The sequence below is a fragment of the Urocitellus parryii genome, chromosome 9, assembly GCF_045843805.1.
Source record: "Urocitellus parryii isolate mUroPar1 chromosome 9, mUroPar1.hap1, whole genome shotgun sequence".
Lineage (NCBI taxonomy): Eukaryota > Metazoa > Chordata > Mammalia > Rodentia > Sciuridae > Urocitellus > Urocitellus parryii.
Genome location: NC_135539.1, coordinates 137,045,920 through 137,066,170, shown reverse-complemented (window position 1 = coordinate 137,066,170; position 20,251 = coordinate 137,045,920). Strand labels below are relative to the sequence as shown.

The 20,251-nt window shown below is 41.8% G+C and overlaps 1 protein-coding gene across 1 annotated transcript in view; it reads left to right on the top strand.

Annotated features, from left to right (window-relative positions):
• Nucleotides 1-20,251, top strand: part of Pappa2 (pappalysin 2) — a 240,625-nt gene that overhangs the window by 196,327 nt on the left and 24,047 nt on the right. The window contains exon 20 of the mRNA XM_026388519.2: nucleotides 6,983-7,054. Coding sequence (XP_026244304.2) covers nucleotides 6,983-7,054 — 72 coding nt within the window. The remainder of the gene's footprint in view (nucleotides 1-6,982; nucleotides 7,055-20,251) is intronic.

Here is a 20,251-nt window from a genome sequence, read left to right as displayed (position 1 = left end):
TCCTGCAGGGCTTCTGAGAACTCCTCCAGAGGAGAGGGAGCAAGCCACATGCCTGAGGGCAGTGTGCAGGCTGCTCGGGAGTAGAAAGGAAGGCCAGAGAAGCCCCTGGGCGGCTCCCCTACCTGGCCTTCTAGACCTTGTCCACTCCATACGTGTGCATAGGTGTGGCTGAGCTGTGGTGGTTAGAGGCGTGGTGCCCTGGATAGCACCACACCTCACGTTCTGTGGTGCACAGCAGGGTCTTGGCTCTCTCTTCTGGTCCATGAACCCTGTTTCCTATGACAAAGACTTCTCTGTCAACAGCCAGATGGGGAGAGGCTTGGACAGGTGAGAGCTTTTCTTCCTTTGGGGATACAAACTGCTGCAGAAATCCTTCCACTACTCTTTCACTGTCTACCCCACAAGACACAGATAGGAGCCATCCATGGGTGGGCACAGGGTTAGTGTGGCCTGAATTCAAGTGTCCCAGAAAGTGCGGCTCCTTCACCTCTGCTTTACAACTGAACATGCAGAAGAAGATGGTTCATTTGTCTTCCTGAAAACAGCAGAAATGCCAAGTATAGAGACTGCCATTTCTAAACTGTAAAACAATTTTCTCTATTTTACGAAAGCCTCCCTTGTCAACCTATCCTATAAGTGAGTTATTATCATAATTATTATTATTCTTTACTGTGATCCCATAGTATTTTGTTTGTGTTTGTATTCCTAGAGCTTTTTTTCAGTGCCTGGTACTGTATAAGTGTCTTATCAGCATTGGCAGAATGAGCAAAAGAAATTGTTGTGGTACCATTGTTTTTTTCTACTTCAGAAGTAAATGTGTATTTTCTCTTCAAACTGAGTGTAGCTTCTTACTCACCAGCTTCTTACTCCTGTGTAATTATATCCTTGTCTAGTTTCCTACCCCAGGAAGAATATGTAGCATATTTATTTCTCTTCCAGCAAGTACATGAAACATTTTCATTTGTATTATTGCATTGGTGACGACTCTTGTCTACACTGTCAACTCTTGGTTTGCACATTCATTGTCCATAGCATCAGAGAAACACTATAAGCCTTGAAATGAAAAATGTATTTGTTAAAAAATGAGTTTTTCAGGGCTGGGTTGTGGTTCAGCAGTAGAGTACTCACCTAGCATGGGTGTGGCACTAGGTACCATCCTTAGCACCACATTAAAATAAAATAAAGTTATTGTGTCTAACTACAACTAAAACAAAATATATTTTAAAAAATGAGTTTCTCTTTACAATCTCTGTTTTCTACGAACTGCATAGCCTCAGGCAGCTTGCTTTCCTGTTCTCAATCTCCTTTCCTCAGTTGTAAGTGGAGACACCTATTTCCTTGGGTTAGCATGAGTCAGGGAGAAGTGTATGGGTAGAATTTAATTTCTTGGTGTGTAACCGTCCTTCTGGATGGGTTTCCCTTTTTACCTGAGGCAGGTTGCTCCCCTCACTTATGCCCACCTCTTCTCACCTGTGATGATACTGCCCTGCTCTGTATGGTTTAGGGATACCCCTAAACCACATGGCTGGTCACAGTTTGCAATTTTGTGAGGGGCACAATTACTTCAGTGGGAACTCTTTAGATGCATGTTGTATTTCTATGTGAAAACAAAGTGAAGTAAATGAGCTGTTTCCAACATTGTCAGGGGAAAAGTGAGGTAACTCAAAAGCAACGTTTTCCAAACCTTGTAAGAGTCATTTATTCCTGAAAACAACCAGAAGTCATAATTTCAAAGGCTTAAAATGTAATTAACATTTTATGTGTTCCTGAACCCCAATCAATATCCCTTATGGCAAAATAAAATCAAATAACTAATATTAGCAGTTAACAGGAATTGTCAGTGTGCTTACTGACACCTGTGCTTGCTCAGCTTTTGTGTAGATAACACAGTGAGGAGTCTTGCTCAAAGCTTGCAGGGATGCTCTGCCTTTAGGAAGTTGAAACTATCATTTAAAAAAATAAGGAAATGAAGTTAATAGAAGCAGTAAAAATGATGACAACACCATTGCCCTTATGTACCTCAGGTCTTCTAGGACCAGACTCTGAACAACTATGAATGATCTCATGGTCTCCTTTTGAGGCACTTAGTGACACACGAGGGATATTCAGGCTAACCCTGTCTTCATAAATAGGAAGAAATGTTTCCTAAACCAAAGCAATTGTGTTAAGTAAATTTACTCAAACTGAGTAAAATCCTTCCAATTCAAATAGACTCGTGTTGCAAGTCACTCCATATTGTACTCAAAACTTAAATTTTTGTGTCCTTAAGAATCATTTGTGCAGTGTGTAAGAGTAGTATAGCTTCCACCCTCCAGGAAGACTGGGAATGCCTTGGAATAGGGATCTTTAACAAGCATCCCAGGTAATTCCTCTGTAACACTTCAAGGAACCCTACTGTCACAAAATGAGATACTGGCAACGTGAACAGCTTAAGGTGCAAGCACACCTATGTGGTGCGTGGTTCCTTTGTTTAGCAAGTGATGCTTACCTATGTCACAAGCAAGTGATGCTTACCATCTGCCATATTTCAAATACTTCATATCTGGCAAGACTACAGAGCATGGATTAAATCGCATCATTGTCTATTCTACTTCCAATGACTTCATTCTTTGTAATAAAAAAAATGATACCTCACATTTGGTTAACACTTTATTGTCTTCAGAGTTGTGTGTGTGTGTGTGTGTGTGTGGATGTGTGGATGTGTGTGTATAATTTCGTTTGAATCTTGTCACAAACTATTATCTAGGACAGGAGATTTTATTATCTTTATTTTACATAAACATTAGGCAGATCCTTGAATGATGTGTCCAAGATTTGAGAGCTAGCAAGAAATGGAAAAAGAAATGTCATCATCTTTTCTGACTCCTAGTTCAGTGTGATATCCCCTGAATTACCCTGTTAGTTGTGGTCTTTTTTTTTTTTTCTCCTTCCAATGGTGCCTGAATCCTAGAATTTTATATATCTATATAAATAATTAAAGGAAGTATTTCTGAGAGCTTAAGTATTATGGAGTTTCAATGAAAAATAGCTCAAACTAGAAAATGACATAAAAGAAAGAATAAGGTCCTTCTGGGTTCAAATACAATGTGACCTACTCTTTAAAGCCTCATATACTCAACCCAAGGGTAAAAGAAATATTATCTATCTTGCAGTATTACTATAAAACTTTAAAATAACACATGAAATATCTTGGAAAGATTTTAGCACACATTTATTAAGTTAGAAAGATATTTGGTTAATTTATTACAAATTTTATCCATGGACATATCCTCCATCTCTGTAAAGATATCACCACCTAACTGTATGAGAAAGAAAAATATTCTATCGTTTGTTTGTGTCTGTGTGTGTGTGTGTGTGTGTGTGTGTGTGTGTGGACAATGCCTAGATCATTTCTCTTTATTCAGTCCCTTTGACAACTGAGCTTGCAAGAAAGAGAATTAATCCATTATTCACCATTTCCAATTGGATTGCCTGGGACTCGAGAAGCAATTTCTAAAAGGTTTTGTTGTGAGACTGAGAGGGATAAAAATATGCTGTTACTTTTAAGTGTTTCAAGGGTGTGCTGGCTGTGAGAGACAACAATCAAGTTGGAGGTTCCCAAATGATTTCTGGGCCTTTGTTATTGTAACGTTGTCTTCTTCCTTCTCCTGTTAAACACGGGGATCTAGACCTTTCTGTGACATCTGCTTCCCTGCTCTGCTTAGCTGCTGGGCTCCTGATAGTCTGGAATTGAAGGTGTGGGAGAAGCTTCTCTCAGACTGCTATTGAGAGTACTTTATGATTATCTTATCCCTATTTTTTCATTCTTGATTTTTTTCTTCTGTTTGTTATTCTAATCCTGGCTAAACTGTGAGGTTCTTCAGGGCAGCACGACATCTCATCCTGCATCCCCAGGTCTCCTTGGTGTCTGACCATACCCCATGCTGCTCAGAGCATGAAGCCAAAAAGCTCAGAGAAGAGAATGGCTCCTGCTGAGCCATTTCTCAAGGAAAACCTTTTGGTCATTCCAAAGACCTGTGTAAGGTTGGACTTTTATGACTCTCCTTACCCACTGTGTCAAGAGAGTCTTTTATTATATCTTGTGACTAAAACAGGAAAATTAATATTTCAACTTTCAAAGTAGTGGTCTTTCAGGAAACTGATTTTATGGGGAGATTTTTTTTAACATAATGTGGCAATTGTTTGCATGTAAGTGAGTTTTCTTAAACTATATTTTAAAGTGTTTCCTTCAGAAGTTCAAAGGTTTCTATCATAACATCTTACTTTCTCCGTTATTTTGCTTTAAAATGCTTTTTAAAACAGATTTAAAATGCTTTTCTTTTCTTTTTTTAGTACTATGGTAAGTATAAGTTAGTGAGGTCCAAATTAATGAGGCTTCTGGTGGTGGCACAGGACCACCCCCTGGTTGCTCAGTCATATCAGATCTCACAGTTTCTGACTGTGTGTTCCCAAATTTGTCCCCAAGAATCAGTAGTCCTTTAAATGAAAAACAGAATGGTTTAATGAGAAGAGAGAACAAGCAGTAGCTTCCCACAAAGTGGTCTCACAGTCCCTCCTGATTCTGAAGGTTCAACCCTGACCCCAGAATGTCCTGTTGGTGGTACAACCCTGTGTTACAGCTGCAGTGACACTGCTACAAATTGGTGTAGACTCAGGCATGGTGACATTCCAGGTCTCTTTCTTCATCTATTCTGAGCGTGAATTTGTTCCCTGTAGGGATTGAGGGTCTCATCACTAGGGAAGAGAGCAAGAGAGTCTTGGGGTCGGGGAGAGGAACCAAAGCAAATTGGTTTTGTCCAAATAAACATGCAAAACAATGCTGTTTTATTTAAGGAGCCATACATATACAGCAAGGAGGACATTGTCACAAACCTGGGTGGTAGCAGAACTTTGTGGCCTGCTGTGATCAGCAGCCCCTTCTGCCAAGCAATTATCACCAGTTAAAAAGATAATAATAACTGGGTGTTTTCTGTTGGCTACTAGCAGTTTCTTACCCTTTAACAAGAAATCAACCAGGCAACAGCCTAACATAGCCTAAGGCCATCCGAATGACCCCTCTGCTAAGTAGAAGTGATTTTCTTTGTATTTCAAAGCAGATTTCACTGGAACTCTATGTAGCAGTGGTTGAGGCTTTTGCTATTTAAAGTATAGGTGTTTGATATTTGTTTGCTGTCTTCACTTAGTGGTGATGGCAAAACACAGTAACTTGTCCCTTGAAAGGCTATGGCAACTTGAGGCCTTCTTTTCTGCTACCTTCACTAGGGGTCATTTCTACTTAGCATAGCAATTGTTTATATGCAGATGTTTCTGTTTGAATGACTCCATTTGCAGGAAAATAGCATTTTCTTCAGTAGTTTGAACACCCCTGTTGTGTTTACTTTGTATATCTGCTTTAATAATCCTTTTTTATTGAATTGATAACTTAAGTCAAATCACCTTCTAATAATATAGTTTTGGACATCAAACTTTTTGGATATTTATTCTATTTATTTCCCTCTTTAAGGAATCTGTGAAAGAAGAATTTTAGTTTGCAGTAGCAATGACTCCAGAAAAATATTATAGATTACCAATCTCATAACCGACCATAAGTATATATTCATATTTTTGCATATTAATATATATGAATATCTCCAATCAGATTATTGAACAGCATTCTGGATGTATAATTTCACCCCCAATTGGTGGAAGTACTATGTAAAGCTTCTCCCTCACCTTGTACTGTTTTTCTTCCAATCATACTGAATTCTTATTGCATTGAAGTAAAACGTGAGAATGAGTGTCTGCCGGTGGGCAGGTTGGTAAGGAGGCTCCAGAGAGAAACTGTATTTCTCTCTAAAACCTATTATGGAACTTTCTCTTTTCCTGCAGAGTATCCTTTGAAATTTTAAAATATAAATATTGAAAGGAAAAGACTCATTGAAAATGGAATTAGACTTAACAAAGAACAGATGACCATTAGCTCACCTGTGTTACTGGTGTTTCAGTATGGAAGTGTTCATGTTCCCACCCGATTCAAGGTGGTGCCATTTTGAGTTCTGGTGACTTCACATTAGCTTATTTACCCACTTTGTGTGGACATGATTCTGTTTCCTAGAAGGAAGAATTACATAGTGCTAACAAGAGTTGCAGAGAATGCTGTTTGGCCTCTGGTCCTGGCTTTACACACATACACAGCACAATCAAGGAATTCTGAGATCCATTGTGCTAGTCTATTTTCTGATGCTATTCCAAAATACCTGAGGCTGGGTACTTTACAAAGTGAGGAGGATTTTGGGCTTATGATTTGGGTGGTCAGGGAGGGCCTCCTGGCTGCATCACAAATAGCAGTTGGCATCATAGCAGGAGAATTCTGGAGAAGGAGAGAAAATGGTGAGAGATTCAAGGGCCAGTCTTGCTCTTTTTATAATTCATTCTGCTGGGAACTAAGTAGAGAAGTGGAGTCCCAGAGAACTGTGTTCATCCCTCATGAATGGACCCCCATCAGGCTCCACCTCCTAAAGAATCTTTCGCTCCACACCCCCAAGCCTACAGCACCTGAGCTGTGGGCACACCTCCAAGCCAACCGGGACCATCACATACACTGTAGTTAAAGACTTCTATTAGTCAGTGTTGGAAAACCCGTGGTGCTGCTTCATCAAGACAACTACCTTATCATTTTTTATAATGTTTAAAATTTCAAAACAAATGCAATCAGTAGTGTGCCTAAGGACAAATTGAGCTAATTATAATATTGAAGGTGATTTTTGAACCACACTCTGGACATTTGGAGAGGGAGGAGAGATCATCTCCATCAAGAATTTCTACCTTACTCTATCCAGCAGGCTTAACAGGAAGGGCTGGCAGCCTGGGTCCTCTCTAGGGGCACAGTCAGGCTCTTGCTACTTAAGAGATGGAGTTGGACTGGTGGGCTAGCTCAGGATCCCCTCCCTCATAGACCAGGAGTCTCTGTTCATGTTACTGTTTTTTCCTCCTTCCTCTTTAGAGTATCGTGTGTACTGGCCGCCGTCAATGGCACCCAGACCCCTTGCTGGTCCACTGCATCCAGTCCTGTGAGGTAAGTCAGCCTCTTCTTCCCCAAACCCAGCTGAAGAGCTGGGGTCTGTAGGATTCACTGAGTCCCTCTAGCTCAGGATCCTGTCCCCCACCCGACTCCTCTGCCCTTTATTTAGTTTCTTTAATGTATTTGCCTTTGCAATTCCAAACTTACAGGAATTAGGATTTCTGTAATCCTAATTTTTGTTTTAGCCAAATCTTGGAGTTCCATTTTAAATGGCTTAATAAAAACAAGTTAAAAAGCAGGTCATAATTTCTGATATGTTCGTGATTCTAACTAGATCGTGTTGCAGCTTAATTAGATCAGGATTTTGCAGACAAAGGGCCCACAGACAGTTTTGTTGAGCCAGCACAGTGTCTAAAACCAATTTTGTTTTGGTTGCCAAAGTTTAAAAATTGAGATTTTTACATAAAATTCTTATGTACATATGTAGCCTCTCTCTCTCTCTCTCTCTTTCTCTCTCTCTCTCTCTCTCACACACACACACACACACACACAAACACACAAAAAAAATAAATAAATAAATAAATAACATTCTTTGTGCAAGATTTTTCTCATATAGAACAAGATCATCCAGCAATCATGGCAGCAACTAGCTGGATCTGCATAGCATCCACTACCCCAGAGTGCAGTCCTTCCCCACCCCACCACCATGTCCACATACCGGGGGCTTCCCTCAACACTTCATTGCTTTCATCTCAGGGGACCCAGGGTTGTGGCCTCTTGGGTGGACCTGTAACCCACTGTTGAGTTGTCCACACTGGATCATTGCTCCCTTTGGGAGTCCCGTCTATGTCTTCACACAGTGGATTCCTACAGTGGTGTGCTTCAGGGGCTGTGAATTCCTCAGCTAGGATAACTGCAGCTAACCTAACAATGAAGGGTCAAGAATGGGGCAGAGCCTTGCAGAGGAGGGTGACAGAGAAGGGAGACACTCCCCACTTAAGCCCTCCTACCCTAGGAGAAATACAAATATTGTATTCTACAGGTTTTGTCATTCAGTCTACTCTCTGGAAGAAAATGAGTCACTTGGTAGCCATGCCACTCCTGGTGTGCTAGAGAGAGCCGTTTAGCTGCCCTCGATTTCCAACATCCTCCCCGAACCCACCCAGGCCATGTGCACGATAATCCCTCTATTCTTCTGTATCTGTGTCCCTTGATCTAATTCTGGGAAACTGCGATGCACTTGAAGCCAGAGAGGGGAAAGGGTGGGGTTTTAGAGAAAAGAGAAAACTGGGTGGGGAAATGATACCCATAAAATAGCGTTCTGAGAAGCATCGGGAAATGCTAGCGTGGAGTGCGCTTCATTACAGCGCAGGCCAACAAAACAGCTCATCCTGGGCTATCATTAGGAAAACACATGGCAGAGGGGTGGGGAGGCAGAAAGGGGAGTGAATCATCCACTGGGCAGGGGGAAGGGGCAGAGGAGGCCAAGGAAGGAGGAGATAAACAGACAGAGGCCTTGTGGAGCTGGGAAGAGATCAAAGGGAACCTGAGAATTCTCTTTTGCTGGTTCCACAGGGGATCAGGGGATCGCAAGTGGGAGCAGGGATGGCAGGCCTGGAGCTGGCCCTGGTGGTTCCCAGGGTACAGTACAATGCTTTCCCCGCTGTCCTGCCCTCCCTGGACCCAGCACACCCTCCTGATCCACAGCCAGGGCTTCCTGGGCTGCTGCAGTCCCTCTGTCAGATGTGACAAGGAACAGACCTCCCTTCCTCTGTCATCTCCCTGTCCCACTTCCATCACGCACAGCTGATCCTTGACCTTCTGAAAGCTGCTAGTTTCTACAAGGACTGGCCCCTTCAGCACCTCCTGGGAACTTGTTAGAAATGCCCATTCCAGGCCTGCCCAGCCCTGCTGAAGCAAACACTGTGTGCAGGGGGCCCAGCAGTCTGGTTTACCAGGCAAGCCCTCCCTCCAGGGGATTTGGAACCACCACCCTGACCACTGAAGTTTCCCAGCTTGTATATTCCTATTCTGGAGCTTTCTTTGTCCAGGAATAATTCCAACCAACATTATTTACATTCTGATTATCCTACACTGTTCTGATTATTTCACAGTATCATTCCCAGATTCTCTGGGTAGGGCAAGATTTTAAAAAAACTAGTTATTGTATTCTGTTCCTTCAAGCAAAGGCTGAGAATAAGAAAGCCCACAAAGAGGGAGGAAGGAAGATAGAAAGAAAAGGAAAATCTAAACTCAAAGGAAAGGGAAGGGAACCAGACAGGGTGGGGGAAGGAGAGACAACTGCAAAAATTAGCAGAAAGACATGCAGAGAGAGAGAGGGGGTGGGCATGGAAAAGAAGGGAGAGAGCTGAGGCTGTTGTCCTTTAGGGTCAACCTAGCTGATAATTCATTCTTTACTAGAAAAAGTCAGTTTAATATGTAAGGGTCAAAGACAGTCAGAGGAAAAATGGACCCAGAGACAGGAGAAAGCACAGAGGGCCTAGGGGTGGGAGGAGTGTCAAAAATGCAGGGTGGAACACTTTGCTACCCAGTGTCTAGAGGGGATTCCTGTTTTGCTTTCTTGTCCTGAATATAATTCTAAGATGTCCCCTTTAGCCACTCAGCCTTGAAAAAGAAGAGTGCTTTCTTTGTTATTTTTTTCCCAACAAGCCCAGGGCAATAAGCCTTCTCCCTGTCCCAGCCCACAGCTCGCCTGGTGCCTCTTCTGCGCCTTGTTTGTGTCATCTCTCTCTTGCCGCAGGGCTGTCTTCAATTCTCCACTATTCTTTGCTTCTTGCATTCTTTAAGAGGCACCTTCAGGGTGTCCTCTAAAAAAGTCTGGCTGGAATAATTTTGTCTCCTTATTGTCACTGTGTCCCCACTGTTCCAGCAAGAACATGTGGACACACGCATCTGCAACCCAAACTTGTTCATACATTAAATTCGATTGTTCTAGTTGCTTCTCACATTTGACCTTCTTGACATGAAGACTTTCATTTTCTGCTTCATGTATAAGTTTTTTTGTTTTTTTAGTTTTGTTTTCGGCGGACACAACATCTTTGTTTGTATGTGGTGCTGAGGATCGAACCCGGGCTGCACGCATGCCAAGCTAGCGCGCTACCACTTGAGCCACATCCCCAGCCCCTTCATGTATAAGTTAAAAATGGACAAGGGATATCAACTTGGTCAGAGAAAGGGCCAAACAAATCTAGATTCCAATCCTGGGTCTGTGAGCTTCAATGTTGTGTCTCTCCTGGGAAGTGGGTGAAGGAAGCTGCTCCAGGAAGTCCCTGGGAGGGATTGAGGTGATAGTGAACGTGGAACAGTGTCACGCCTGGCTGTAGCACACTCTTAGGCCTGGAGTCTTCTCGCGAGTTACTGGCTGCTGTGGGAATGTTCCCTGAATAAGTGAAGCAGAGAGCAGGGCCACTGTTGCTGATGTGGCTTTAATATGATCAGGTGCATATTCAGAGGATGGGGAAAGGGAAAGAAAAGAAAGAAGGGAAATGGGACATTCCCATTGAGACCTGTTGGGATCTGTAACTCACAAATCACTTGGAGACAGTTTGCTGTCCTGCCTGGTGGGCTGCCAGGCCTGTTGGTGACCAGAGCATGATCTGCCTAGCTCTACTCATTCCTGCTCTTGCCCTCCCTACTTGAGGTGGTCACATTCTCTGGGCTGTGGCAGTTGGTTCCTCATTCTTCTGCCTGCCCCAGATCTGTGCCAAGCAGCTGCCTGCAGAGTGTCTTTTCCTATCACTGGGCTCTTAAGATTGTGTCTCTCTTTCATGAAAAGAAAAAAAAAAAACAAGAAAGAAAGAAAAATTATCAGAAACTCCTTTTCTCTCTTGTCCCCCTTGTTTTCACATTTCTGTCACTAGTCAGTGTGTAGGTAGCACGGGACCTTTGTATTTTCAAATCCCACGTGCATTCTTGACTCCAGACAGGAAAAGCCTTTGACCATACAATAGTGATAAGTGTGTGGCTTCACCCTCTGGGTCCTCCTGGTGTGGTGTGCATGATGGTTCCACCGGAACCATCCGGGGCAAGTTACTTTACCTCCTTGTGCCTAACTACTCTCCATGTTTTTATAGGGTTTGTAAAACTGTTTAATAGTAATGCCCACCTCATACAGCTTTTGTGAGGATAAATGAGGTATCAGAGGCAGTAAACTCAGCCTAAGGTCCTGTGCACAAAAATGCAGAATGAATATTATCTCCCTCTATTAGCTTTGGTGTTGCCCATGTTATTTCATGCCCTGTATCTTTGTATATATTGAGTTGTATTCCTGACCCACCCCATGTTTCTATAAGCCAGTAATTCACAATCAAGGGCAGTTCTGCCCCCCTTCCCCTCACCAGGAGGCATTTGGAATATCTGAAGTTATTTTTAGTTGTCATGCTTAGGAGAGTAGCAGGAGTTAGTGACCTCTTGGGGGGTAGGATATGCTGCTGAACACCCTGTGGGGCACAGGACAGCCCCACAAGGCAGAACTCTCCTGCCCCAGATGTCAGAGCTACCATTGTTATGATGCCTTGATGCATTTTCCTGACCTCTCTCTTCTGGGACTCTTTGCTGTCTAGCACCCACCCAGTACTTGCCCACCCCATCTGAGCTATGTCGATGTGCTCTGCTCTTTATTTTACTGTTTATCACCCTGGGGGAAGTATTGGTTTTGGTGGGTCTGCCTCACACACCGTGGCTACCTACCTACAAGTTGGAGTCAGTGTGTGGAGTAGCTAAAGTCCAACGTTGTCAGAATCAGCCGAGGTTCCAGAAACATTCATTGATTGAAAATACCATTTCATTTACAAATTGCTTGTAAAATTGTATATACAAATATTCTATGATAACTGTTTAGAAAAATAGTGCTTATTCCATCCAATGATTGTCCATCAACATATACTCTATTCCCAGCATAAAGAGAGAAAGAAGGAATACTGTAACATCAGATAGAAAAGTATTTTAAAATAACGTTATTCTCTGTGTGTGTGTCTCCTTCCTTCTTTCCTTCCCTTCCTCCCTCCCTTTCTTTCCACCTTTCTCTTTCCACTATTCCTCCCTTTACTTTTCTTTCATAAAGCTGTATTTATTGATTATGACACAATCCCGGGCTCCCCTGGAGCATCTCTAGGGAATGCACCTGGGATGGAGCCACATGCCACCTCCTTTGCTGACCACTGATGCCTCTCCTTCCCTCGTGTGGTTGAAATCCACCTCCTTCTTGGCTCTGTGTTTTCTGGCAGCCGAATTCTTGCAAGTCCATCTTCTTCTTCCTGGCCGTCTCCATGTTAGACACAGTCTCTCACATTCTCTCTGTAACCCTTTGTTGGTTCTCGTAAGGTTGTACTTTTTTCTTTTTTGAAAGAAAGAGCTGTGGAGGACAAAGGCAGAACTATGTTGAAAGAGTAAGGTTCAAATTCTGACTCGACATGTGTTAGCTGCTTGTAGTACCTGTCTGCTTTCTCTCAGAACTCCTGTGAGGCTCAGGTAAAATAATGAATATTAAAGTGTTGTATAAAACTGCCAAATAATATAACATATTGGTAGCAATATTGCCTAAGATTGGCATAACTGTTAGGATATGATCATAACAGTGTATTAGGATTCAAGAATCAGCTCACTTATACCCAGTTCATATCTTTATGACTCTTTATTAAATACTGCAGGTAGCAGTGGTTAATTTATGTTCTTGAGATCATTGATAAAATTTATGAAGACTTTTAAGATTTTTTTCTCAATTTCAAAAATCTCTCGGGGCTTTAACTGCTATTTATTCTATAAATTATTTATATTCCCTTGTAAATGCCCATGGGGTCTCCTAACACACTATTTCAAGATTATCCAATAGGTCTATGCCGCCAACAATACGCAGCATCCTGCGTGGCAGGAGACATGTTCTGTTCACTTGTGTGTCCCCTTCAAAGGACTCAGATCTGATTCTTCGGGGACACCTGCCTCTGTTCCCTGAAGAAGGAGATGGAGAATTGAAGATAGAACTTGACTCTCAGAGTCCTGAGCCAGTGCTTTGTGAAGTAGCCCAGTGGAATGACAGCAGGGTTGGAATAGATGGAGAAGTGGACAGTAAAGCCCTGTCAGGGTAGGATCAGAGGCCATGCCCCTTCAGTGAGGGTGGCAGGAAGGAGAAGAGGAGAGCGCTGGGTGTAGAGGCAGGCCAGAACCTTAGTCCCACTCCTTACAGATGGCTCCTCGGAAAATTTTGTTATCTTCTCTGAATTTAAGTTTTGTTAACTTTTAAATTAGATGAAATGGATCTCTTTAAGTTGTCATATTCCAGATTCAGGAAATAATGGAGTCACACAATAATGACTTGGGGACCTCAGAGACTATGGCTCACGCTAACTTCTCGGGAATAACAGCAAGCCTGCCCACATTATTTTTTGGGAGAGGTCTGCCATCCACATAGACCTTGGTCTTTATTTACAAGTACAGGTCCTCTTATAGGGCTCTCCTGTTCAGAGATGCCATCTTCATGATTCATCTTGACTTATTCCCAGGATGGATTATTCATAAACCTATAGTTTCTTTGTAATTATTATTCGTAAACCTGTACTATCCTTTCTTGGTATCTGTCCACAGCCAGTCCTGACCTGAATTTGGTTGTACTACCTTCAATCTGTCACTAGCTTGCAAGAAAAAACAGTTTAAGATACGGTGGCGAGGAACATGGGAACATGATAAAGGGTATGCGGTACATGATTGTCCAAGAAACAGTGAGTGTGAGATAGAAATTAGCCAACTCACAGCAATCAGTAACACTTCTATCATTCAAAACAAAAGTGATACTTTCCCACTATTCATTCTCACAAGACAGTGACCTGCAGTACACAGGTTCGTGTGTATATGAGAGATCAAGAAACCAAGCAGGACTGGGGGAACCTCCGATTAAGGATGCTAAATGAGCCCATTTGGAGCTCCAGCTTCATTAGAACCCCAGCAGAATGTGATTTTTCATCTCGATCTTCATGAAAGAATAAAGAAAAGCCAAGTAGCACCTGCCATTTTTAAAGACAAAGGAGTTGAACAATAACATTTCCATGTATACAAGTTTGATTTTGCTACTTGAAACCGTTCTAGGGCAAATTTCTTTAAGCCCAAGTTGTATATTGTTGAGGAATACTGAGGTTATGTCCTGTGACAGAATGATTGGTTCATGAGGCAAAGGAGACATCCTTTCTGGTCCAAATGCACTCCTGCAGCACCCTGCACACCCTGTCCCCTGCAGCACTCAGGACTTGTTCTTGTCACCCCTTGTCTTTAAACTTTTGCCATGGGCAATCGGTTTAGCTGATAAGGTTTTTTAAAGCATGCTTAAGCTGGTATGCCTGTAATCCCAGCTACTCAGGAGGCTGAGGCAGGAAGATCAAAACAAAAGATCGATGCCAGCCTGGGCAACTTAGTAAGGTCATGTCTCAAAACAAATAGAAAAACAACAACAACAAAAAAAAACTTTTTAAAGGGGGTAGGGATATAGCTCAGTGGTAGTGTGCCCCTGAGTTCAAGCTCAGTACTGCCCCAAAGGAAAGGAGGGAGGAAGGAAGGAAACCTGCTTAAGAATCACACCTTGTGCTTATTTTTAACATGCAGATTCATAGGTTCCTTCCTTGTTCTTATATGTCAAGACTGTTTTGAAGTCCAAGAGTTCATATTTTTTAAATAAATAATCCTTGGTATTTCTTTTTTAAAAAAATATATTTATTTATTTTTATGTGGTGCTGAGGATCAAGCCCAGTGCCTCACATGTGCGAGGCAAGCACTCTAACGCTGAGCTATAACCCCAGCCCCAACCCTTGGTATTTCTAATCCAAGTGGTCATCAACTGCACATTGAGGAGCACTGCACAGGGATTGGTTCATACACCAGCAGAGGGTTATGTATAGCAGTGCCCAGCTGGCACTGTGGGAGAGAAGGATAGCTCTGCCAACATTCTGGGATAAATGAAGGAATCACTTGAGATAAAATCAAGTTCAGAAAGGTAGAAATGTCTGGCAGAAAGTGGCAAGACTACAATTTTCATAAACCAGAAAAGCCTAGATTGTTTAAAAATTATAGTAAAATATTTTTAAATTATGGTTCATCATGAGTAAAATAGCAGTACAGCTCTGTCCTTGGAACAAGCTAATATGAGTAAGTGGGCCCACCAAAAAAATTGAGCATTTCCTTGTTTTCTCATCAATCTGATTCTGTTTTCACAGTCATTGGAAAATACAGAACATGCTGAGGGATGACAAAAAAGGCATCAAAAACTGTGTGATAATACCTTTATCCTTTATGGAACAATCAAAAGAGCTGGGGTTGTTAAGCCTAAATTAAGAAGGAAAAAGACTAATATATTAAATATTTTCATGTTTTAAATATTTTACATAGAGAAAAATTAACACTCACCATTGTCCAATGAAAACAGGATAAATTATAGGCTTAAAATGGCGAATGAACTATTTTAAGTAAATCCATGGAAGAATGACCTGCCAGTGTTTAACTTTATACAGGTCATAAAGGGAAGTGTTTAAAAGGCATATTAGTCTTTGGAGAGTTTCAAAGGGATACATTTCCTCCTCTCTCTGACATGGTTAAACATTTTTCCTGTATTAAACACCAAAGATGTTTGGTATTCTCTTTCCCTTTAAATCTAGCACTCCTTGGATTTAAATGTGGAGATTTTTGTGTTTTCTTAAAGCACAGTGTAGATTTTTGTTTAATCTGTCAGTCCTATGAGTGCTACTTCCATAGGAATTGATATAGGAGGGAACTGGGAGTGGGAAATGAGTCCTTAGGGACAAACTCAGCTGCATTGGAGGGGCTGTGTTACTGAAAGTAGGGGGAATTGTGCTGTTTTTATACTTCTGGTAGCCGATACCAACGATGCTTCCATCACTAATTCACTCCATCTGTGGAGCCATTCCTTGGATTCTTTCTTCTCTGTTGTCTTGGATCTCTCTGCCTCCCCGTTATTATTTATATTCCAGATGGTAGCCCTGTTAGCTGTGTCTGGGACATGTGCTTCTTGATCTCTCATGGGCACTGCATGGGTTTGCTGCTGTAATTCTTTGGGATGCAGAGGCCAATATATAATTCACAAGGTGGAAAATAGTGGCATGCAAATTGAGTTTTATTACACAAATTTTTTTTCCTTGCCCAGAGTTTGAGCCAGAAGGGGTAGAGAGTGACTAAAGTCCAACTAATGAGTCCCTATTTAGGGCATGTGTTTTATTTTGGGGTGTGGAATACCTGCATACAGATTGGAAATGAGATGCTCAGAGAACTGAGGGCAATGGAGATTGGCAGTTTGGGCTGCCTGAGACAATGCCTGAGGCATACTTATGAACATGGGCCTCCAGATCCTGTGGGACCCCTTTTGGAAGAAGGGCTTTGCCTTGCTAGCGATTTATCCCCTTATTTTAGGACAAGATGTTGTGTGTCTGTGTGTGTGTAATAGGTCTTCCTGCTTGACCACATGAGGCTCCACATCAAGATGCTACAACCTGTTAGCACAACTATAAATGTGAGAGCTCTTTGTTCTAGAAGGTGGAAAGAAATGAGTGAGTGCATAGCAGACTCCAGCGCAGACTCCCTGCATTCCTGTGGCAGTGGAAGTAGACTCACACCCACCTGTAGGAAAACAGGAAGGGGGTTTTCTCTCAAGGTCAATTGCTTAAGACATGAGAGGTAGATGGTTTGGCATTTCACATATGGAACTCAAAGCCTCGGGACTACAGAATCAGAGCTGTTGAAACCTGGGCCTGCAAAGAGCCAGAATGGCCCATGGTGTGGGCCTAGTCCCAGGGCAGCAGCCCCACCGGGGACTTGCTGGAAATGCAGGATCTCAAGTGAGTTGGAAACGCTCAGCCAAGGTCCAGCAGTCATTCTTACCAAGCTCTCCAGGGATTCCGTGCACTCTTGGGTTTGAGATCCACTGGTCCCAGAAGTGGGACAGTGGCAGTGGAATAGAGCCAGCTTTGAGGGACTTGGAGACCATCCCGATGCTAAATGTCCCTCACTGTTCCCAAATTATCCTTCCTTTCTGTTGCCCTCAATTGTGTAGTGAGAGCTGCTCCCCACTTCTTTTCACAATATTCCTGTCACCATGCTCTAATAACATGGCTTTCATTGTTGGATGGCACAGATCACTCTTAATAAATGCCAACTTGATAGTATTAGAACAATCCAAAATGAAATTCCAAGTGTGACTGGATGAAATTTCTGCTGATCTTGATCACTTGAGTACGACTTTATGAATTCCGTCTTAAAAAGAGCGAAATGAATTCTAGTTGTGATAAAAGAAAATGAACTTTATCACTTGAGCATCATGTGATTATGAAGTTTTTAAACTTCTATTATTTCCTTTTAATTCATACCTTATTATCTATATAATAGCCAATAATTAAACTTCTCTTTGTCACAATTTAATTATTTACAAAACAGATACCATAAACATTCCTTCACTGCTTCTTAAAGGACAGATCTTCTGGGCTTACATTTCTTTTAATTCTTTCCAGGTTCTTTAGGATCCAGGGTTGAGAGGGAATTATACAAATGATCCTTCAGGTAGGGATCATCATGTCCTAGAAGCCAATAATGGCAACTGCTACTGGTCTTCTGATAGGGATACTGTGGTGTACAAATCTAAATCTAAATATGTGTTAGACATGATAAAATCCATAGAGAAACTGAAAATTAGCTTAAGTTGGAGTATCTTCCAGACTCACTACCTGCCAAATTCCAACCCCACTTAAGATTTGTTTGTGAATTTTGCTGCCAGTTTTGTGCAATATATGCACCAGCCTAAAAATCCAGGCCTGTCTTTAGGCTTGTTCAGAGTCCCATTTGGTTCAGGGCTTGACTTTAGAGTCTCCAGCTGGAATCTCTGAAAATCAGACTCCAAATGTTAATTAGGACTAGGTTTTCACTTTGAAAACTAAAACCATTATTTTTTTCTCTCTGCTTTTTAAAATGTAAAATATTAAAAACACAACCATGCAAATTGTAAAACCTCATTTATATTAACAACATTCATGAGAATTTATGCTTGTCTGAAGCTCTCCTGGAGCCACCACGCCATCCTGGTGGGCTATCTGACTTCTGTCTTCTGTGCCTCTGGGCAAGCCACTTGCTCACACTGCTCATTCTCTCTACCACATTCCTTCTCCCTTTCCCTCCTCCCACCCCACCCTTTTTCAGAAGTATTTTTCCCTTTTGCGGGGTGGGGTCTTTCTGGTTTTTATAGCCTTTCCATTTCTAGCTCAGGCTTGCAGATAATTTGAAGATTACTCGCCTGCAAAATGGGTATCCTGAAATTGCTACCTTCTTCTCTTCAACCCACCAGTCCTTCCATTTCTTCCCAATGGTTATGCTGAGGTTGTGAGAGCAGTAAGCAGAGCTTAGTCTATAAATAACTCCCTGCTCTGCTTTCCACAAAACTTCTTGTTCTGAAAATGTGTTTTAAATACATTTTAACCATGACACAAATGCAGTCACTGAGACTTATTCATGAATTCTATAGGGCATTGATTATTTTACTGTTTACCATCATGATATTTGGTATGATTCCTTTAATAAATAGTTATGTAGGCAAGCTCTTTGGGAAATTCATGCAAGTTGTCGTTCTCATTAATCCTACTAAAATATTCCTTTAAGTGGAATAATTTTTATTAAATTCTTGTCTGTTACAATAACCGTGTACTACAATACTTCCTACTAAGTTTCTTATACTTTATTTTCTAAGTATATAAATTCTGTATATGTCCACCTATAAATGTACGTATACATACGTGTGTGTGTGTGTGTGTGTGTGTACATTGCATATCTGTTCTTTAGATTATTCCAACAATAAAGTGACAAGAGAGAAAGGGACACCACTCCTGAAATGATTGATTACAACTATTTTCAAGTTAAGCAAACAATATTTGTAATGGGAAAATGTTCATATAAAATCTTAACTAGTAGATTCAAATCTCAACTCCACCCTCATTAGGTATGTTTATTTGTAATATTTCTTAAACTTAATTTTAATTCTATAAAAGTCATACGTATGTTGGGTGTGAAGAGCCCTTCAACACCCTGCATTTATCTGGAAGGTCAGCAGTTCCTGTCGTCCCTCTGCCTCCCTCCCAGAGGAGACGCTATCTTTTTATTTCTGTGGCATTCTATTTCTTCTAGAATTTGCAAGTATATTTAATACATATTATATATGTGCATATATATGATTACATAACATATATGAAACACTTCTACTAAATTTGATTATTTTGACTTAGGACATTACTGACTTTCTAATGTAAAACGTGGATTTTAACTGTGAGATCTTCACACACACACACACACACACACACACATACCTGCACCCTGCTTGTATAGGTACCCAATGTTTCTAATTCCTGAGAGTGGGACAAGTGGAAGTCCCAGGAGAAGCAGGAGAGACAGGGACAAGGTTGGAAGTAATCGTGAATGCTGCCTCACTTTGGATATGAACATTTTACCAAAAGCATTTCACAGCCTCAAGCATTTCTCCACCAGGAAGCGATGAAATCAGATGCGATACATTGTTAGAGATAAGGCCCATGGAGAAATTACATAAGACCCAAAGTGATTATAATACAGAGAACAAATTTGAAAGGATAGATGGTGAGGGCCAGTCTCACAGATACCTGCAATACAGAAAGAAGTCATCTAACTACCTGGTACATGAATGCTTAATACCTTAACCTTCAAAAAGAAAAGGAAGCAGGCCAATAGGAGAACAGAATGGGCCTGGCTTTAGGTTGAGTGACTTCAGCAGAACTGGAAATAAAAGCCTGGAGTTGAAGAATACAGTCTCTATGGGGACTTACCTTGAGAGGTGAGGGGGGTCTAGGTGGTCACTTAAGGCAGCTGAGTGAGCCAGGTCACACAGGGAGTGTGAGCTGGGAGAGCAGACGGGGAGGGCAGCCAGCAGAAGGCAATATCAGGGAATAACACAGGAAGCAAAGCTGGTTGAGTAGGCAGAGGAAGAGTAACTAGCAAGCTTGAAGAAAACAGAGGAGTGTGTGGCCTTAGGGAAACAAGGAGGGAGGCTTTGGGGCACAGTGTTCACCGTAGCACAGTGGACACACAGGTTCACGATTCAGGCACTCACTCAAATTCCTGGCAATGCAGTGAGGAGAAACAATTATTTGACAAATAGATAAGACACAGGATGCAGCAAGTCAAAATATTATTTCCAAAAGTCAGGCAGCACAAGGAGGTGGTGACCTG